Source organism: Echinops telfairi, unplaced genomic scaffold (genome assembly GCF_000313985.2).
Source record: "Echinops telfairi isolate 266 unplaced genomic scaffold, ASM31398v2 ScPeMD7_443;HRSCAF=831, whole genome shotgun sequence".
Classification (NCBI taxonomy): domain Eukaryota; kingdom Metazoa; phylum Chordata; class Mammalia; order Afrosoricida; family Tenrecidae; genus Echinops; species Echinops telfairi.
The window spans coordinates 25,883,028-25,889,252 of NW_022104341.1; the positions used below are offsets into that span (position 1 = coordinate 25,883,028).

General features: G+C 33.0%; 1 protein-coding gene across 1 annotated transcript in view; it reads right to left on the reverse strand.

The window, feature by feature from the left end:
- Nucleotides 1-238: 238 nt before the first annotated feature.
- The window catches only part of MTF2 (metal response element binding transcription factor 2), a 69,312-nt gene continuing 63,325 nt past the window's right edge, over nt 239-6,225 (reverse strand). Inside the window, exons 11-14 of the mRNA XM_004699258.2 lie at nt 4,588-4,693; nt 4,420-4,472; nt 4,204-4,308; nt 239-2,631 (exon numbers count right to left, since the gene is read on the reverse strand). Coding sequence (XP_004699315.1) covers nt 2,274-2,631; nt 4,204-4,308; nt 4,420-4,472; nt 4,588-4,693 — 622 coding nt within the window. The 3' untranslated portion in view covers nt 239-2,273. The remainder of the gene's footprint in view (nt 2,632-4,203; nt 4,309-4,419; nt 4,473-4,587; nt 4,694-6,225) is intronic.

Genomic DNA, 6,225 nt, shown 5'->3' on the forward strand with positions numbered 1-6,225 from the left:
CTTCAAATATGAAATGTGCAAGCTGGTTAAATTCAGTTTGTTTTTTAAAGGTTCGTTGAAAATGAGCATGCAATAATCATTGCTATTATTTGGGGGTTAACACGAAAATGAAATCCCAATTTTATAGAGTGAGCCTAATAGCAGAGGAACTGGAAAATCCTTATCTCACTGGCTAAAAGCAGTGAACTGCTGCTACTGTGTGTATTTTCAAGGAAATACAGAAGCAGAACTCATTAGCTCTTTAAAAATACACACATTTAATGTTGGTCTGTTGTAATTCTAAGTAAAGCAATTCCAAAAATACAAACTGAACATAAGAGAACCACGGTGATAAAATAAGACAGACAGTCACAGTAATTACGTCTAAAGACCGTTCAGCTTGGTAAATCACCTTCCACGTATATTAAAGAATGAGCTACTAAAAATACTGCTGGTGTTTCGTTAGAATAAGGGGACTTAGAGGAAAATGAAATAATATGATACAGATGGAGTGAATAAGGTTACACGGAGTTACATTATCCATTACCCCTAGATATAAACAAACATTCAAAAACCAACACAAACTCTGTGTGTTATTCAAAATATTGCAGCTGCAGGAAAGGCAACTTTAAATTAATAGCTAGGGGAAAAAAATCAAGTTTTGGTGGAGGTAAACAGAAATGACAGTTTTTAATTTGCACTTTTGTAAAGCTCATTTATACCTGGACAACCAGGAACCAAATGCAGGACGAGGAAGTTCTCTGCTTCTTTTGGCTACAATGTGCCAAGAAACAATCATCTTTTGAAGATGTTTAAAGAAATAAAGCAACTTTCTTTATAAACAGTCAAATAAGCAATTAATGGAATAAATAAGTACTAACCCACAGTTTTATCAATCTGTAATTATACTTTTTTTTTTTCCATTTTGGTGGCAATACCCCAATTTTTAGGCTAAAATCCATCGATTACTTTTAAGAGTAAAATGAACAGCCACCAAAATAAGGATACTCTTCTGTTCACTCTTTGGCTAAAAAAATAAACAAAACAAAAAAGAAACAGAAGACAACTCTAACACTGGTGATAAAAGAGAAAAAATTTACATGTAAAATAAAATTATCAATTTAAATCTTGGTACATTTTATAAAACAAGAGGTAATGTTGTAATAAAACAGCAGTCGCCTCAGCTAGCAACATACTGTTTCTTAACCCTGTGCAATAAAATACTTTGTTCATACTACACTTAAACATAACTAACAATTACTACAGACATTTCAGGAATCTTCACGGGACTCCTACAGACTAACTGTTAAAACCGAGAGACATTTACAATCATAATGTGCCATGAAAATCTGAAAATGGTACTTCGAGTAGGAGATAATATTTGTATTATTTGAATTTGTTTTAGGGTTTGAACAGCTGAGTTACAAGGACTGAAAGTGAAAAAGCAAACTAAAAGCCCATGAACACTTGTTCACACCCTTCATCATCAGAACATACTAAACTTGTTTGACACATTTCTCTTCATACATAGCAAGCAACAGCACCCAATATAAGCCTGAGAAGAAATGCTGCTGTGTAAATACTGCAACTATTCCTGAAAAAAGAATTATGGGATATATACTCCAGAGCTGCCCATTCCCATAATTTGTATTGCATAGGTCACATAATCACACACATATACATACACAGTTGTGTGTATATATATGCACATGCAAAGAATATATTAAGACGACAATGAAGTCTAGTCACAGAGCAATTTACAGGCTCAATATATTTTTTACACTTTGCTTGAAAGAAATTTCAATATTTTACAATCTTTCAGTAGGCATTATATACACTGCACTTTATGAAATCTAAAAGGTATTGAAATAAATTTTTTCCAACATTTGGTAACAAAACAGACAATGTTTCTGAAAATATCTGTGCTATCTACATGATGTGTTTGCTCTTATAACCACTAATCACAAAAACGGACTCAATGGAATATTTAGAAAAATTATCTAACACCATGCATTGGTTCGAATCATTTTTAATGTCCTATTCTAGAAACATTCTACAAACCTTAATATTTAAAAAATTAAGTCTCTGTTCTGATTTTTAAAAGATAGTTTTTTTATGACAAAATCCATAACATTGACAGGTACATGTTAAGGCTCGTATCATCTCCTTTTGTGATTTTATTTTTTGTTTTCTTTTCTTTTTATAAGAAAGATACTAAAAGCCAGACTCCTTTAGGGCTTTGAACTGTACCTACAGAAACAAGAGTGCAGTGAACATAATGTTCAGTCCTACAGTCAGGACGCAGTTGCTCCTTCCCATTCCACAAGATACTGCACCTTTCCATCAAGTGTCACCCGACGAGCCAAAACCCGGTATTTTTCGCCACATGCTATTCTACCTGCAGCACCAAAATAACTGGTAATGGAGTTTTTTAGATGATTAAGTTGTAACTCCTGATCTGCTAAGTTATTTAGAATCTCTGTGTTGAGTTCATCAAATTGATAATCTTCTTTGCCTTCATCATCTTTTACAATTTCTGAATTTTGAGTCTGGAGTGCTCTTCTTGGAAGACGACCTCTCCTCCTTCGCAAATGTGGTATTGCAGCAGGCCAAGACCTTCCTGTGCGTGTTCTTTTTCTGGAGTCAGACACTCTACAAAACAAAAACAGTCCAAATTTCCCACCTTCACTTTTTAAGCTTCCTTGACTCACACAATGTTCTCTGATTTTGGGAGAATCCCTAAGTATAGATACTTGGTTATATACTTATCAACAAAACAAAAAATATGTATGCTGCATAAATAGACCATCACACATCTTCATTAATTTAGGCTCTATCACCTTCTTCTTGGACCTGACCTTTGAAGAGCTTCTCTTATCGTTTAACAATTAAAATTAAAAGAATACAAATTCCCATCAAAAGGTCCTACTCCATAAACATCAGGTCTTGTCAACAGTTCCACCCTTAAAAAGAGTTCATTTAGTCTTTTGATGCAACAAATATTTAATAAGCATCTAGTACACACAAAACATTGTTTCACAGGGTTAAATAGATGGCAGAAATAGAATAAAAGTTCCCTTACTAGTTTTAGGTCTAGTGAATAAATGGAAAAACAAACAAAGTCAAAATACTCTGGGTCTAACTCCAACTCTACTACTACATTACCTGACAAAATTCATATCTAAAATTCAAGAGTTTGAACTAGATGATCTTTTATGGTCTTTTCAGTTCAGAAATTCAATGATTTAAGATCTTATAACAAAGGCAGAATATACAGGGAGCTTCAAAAAGTTCATGAAAAAAACTCCATCTTTTAATTCTATTTTTTCCATGAACTTTTTGTCGCCCCTCATAAAATAACCAAACTCAAATCACATTGGGTTATGTTCTTGGCTATCTTTTTTGTTAAGCAAGTGATCTTGAACTTTCTCATTTGTAAAATGGAAATAACAGGGCCTTTAATAACTCAAAATATCATTTTCAAAATAAAATAATATATGGGAGACGCTTGGCAGTGCATGAAATAGATAAGCAGTAAAATAGTTGTTATTCAAAATTCATTAACAAATGGGTTCCATTTTAAATCTCTATGTAGATGTCTCACATGATTTATAAGTTTCTGAATTATAAATAAGAATACATTACAAAGCAAAGTATAACCCAAAGCTGCTAGGTTGATTCTAACTCATTGTGACTCTAAAGGAGTGAGCAGAACTGACCCTCCTTTGGGTTTCGAAGGCTGTAAATCTTCATGGGAGCAGAAAACCAGGTATCTCTCTAGCAGAGCAGCTGGTGGTTTCAAACTGCAAACCTTGAGATTTGTAGCTCAAAGCTTAACCTAATACACCACCAGAAACCCTTTCCTTCTGAAGAGTTTTTTAAAATAAAATATTATAGAGAAAACGGCTATTGAATAAATCCTGTGCGAAGCATCTTCCAAAAGGAAGGCACTACCTCATTAGAGGCAAAAAAGGCCTAACAGAAGACAGACTATGAAGTCTGGGACACCCCACCCCTTCTCTAAAGACAATTGCCAATTTCAGAACACGTGTGAAAATGTTCATATTTGTATTCTACAGAAACAAAAATAACCAAATGAATATTACCAACTAAGGGATCAACATACCATTGCTTCTCAGAACACACTTTCAATTGCTAAACTAGTACTTATAATTTTATAAAGAAATTTGGAGTCTAGAGAAAATGAAAACATAAAATATCTACCCATAATGCCTAGAAATGCTAGACGAGGTAGTTTCTCTTGTACTGGAAGCACCCGTGAAATCCACATCTGAGGTATTAGATGAATGTGCCATTCCTTCAGTTCTCCTGAGACAAAAGAATTGAAATCATATAACAACTATATTACATAACAGTAGTAATACTAATGCTTCCCCAAAAAAGAAATTTCCTACCAAAGATAAAATAATCTTTATTTACCCCATTGGACAAGGTAAATCCAAGGTAGGGTTCTCTGAAACTGATTCTTTATCCTGAAAAATAAAAAATATACTTGAAGGATGATTCTATAGTAAGCTGAAAAATATTAGCTTCTTGGTAATTTCATGTATTTTTCTTCACTGAGAAAATATACCAATCATCTCTTACCAAAGGTGGCTCAGGAGTTTTTTGAATCATTTTTCTTGTATATGGGCCAGGTGGACGACCTACAGATTTTTTCTTTCCTTTTTTTTCTAAGCCATTGCTTACTTCCCTGAAACATAGAGTCATTTTATGTTAATCTCCAATAAAGAAACCAGACCATGGAAAATACACAGTCACAGGAAACTCTACTTATGTAATTATATAAATGTATTATATATTTATCTTAATGGTAACATAAACAACCATCAAACACAAACAATCTGTAAGTTTAATCGAGTATATACAACTCAAACTAATTTAAATATATCTTTAATATAACTCAGAAAAATACCACCTACAGATTAAAGGGGAAAAAAAGAAAGAAAAAACAAGCAGACAGACAATTATATTAGATGGAAGACTTTCAAACTCCTACAAGGTCAATTATTTAGTTTAGGTTGCAACTACTTGGGAAAGCTTGTTTTCAGAATTTACTGTTAAAATGATTTTAAGTTAAACCATCTCTGAAAACAAATGTCAAATTTCAAACAATAGGAAGGAAGAAAATGCAGCTCTAATAGGAGGGACTGGAAAGGGCAAAGCTAGCATTTCTTATTCAATAATTACTGTGTACCATGTAACAGCTTAGTAACAGATATAAAGATGTTGCTTTTGCTAAGGGAATCATAGTTAGAAAGTGGCAAATGCAAATCCAAGCAGACTAATAAAATAGCCTAAGTAATACAAAAAATGTTATCCAGAAAATTCTATTTGAAATCAATATTATGTAATAAGCTAAAAATAAATGACTGGAAAAGTAAAGAAAGACCTGATGCCTCTGGACACTAATTAAGGTTGACTAATAAAGGTGGAATAACAAGAAAGACAAAGGAAAGCTAGGGAAACTGCAAAACTACAACTAAAACATTTCTCCAGGTTAATAATGGATTGTGTATGATTTTACTGTTTTTGAAAGATGATCAACATAACAATTATAAAGAAACCCTGGCCTCCAAAATACTACTCGCAGACTAAAAAGATCACTCCATACATAGGGCTCAGAATGAAATGAAGGTAGCTTTACAGCAAGTTGAACCTTTAGTGACACCCAAAAGAAATCTGATAGCTACCATCAGAGAAGAATCCTATCAAAATCATAATAGGACTAAAAAAGTTAATGCAAATTTTTTTTCCAATTAGTAAGGTAGGCAATTGCTTACAAAGGATTAGAGTGACAAAACTTGAAAGAGGAATAGTACAGCAACATGAAGGAAAGAAGGCTTAACATACTATCTACTTTGTACTTCAAATGTCTATGAATCACTTGTTAACCTTCCATAATTACATTTTCTTACTCTCCCAAATAATTCCCATTATCTTTTATTTGCCCCTTTCATTTCCCTCAATAAAACTCTGCCTCATATTTCACTGAGTAAATAGAGGTTTGGGGCATTGGAATGCTAACAGCAAAGTTGGTTAACTTCCAACTGCCAAATCTATAAAACAACAGCATCTGTACCTTTCTTCTCCTTTCCCAACCAATTTCTTTTTTTTTTGTTTTGTTTTGTTTTTTATTTTTATTTTTTTTAACATTTTATTAGGGGCTCATACAACTGTTATCCCAATCCATACACACATCAATTGTGTAAAGCGCATTTGTAC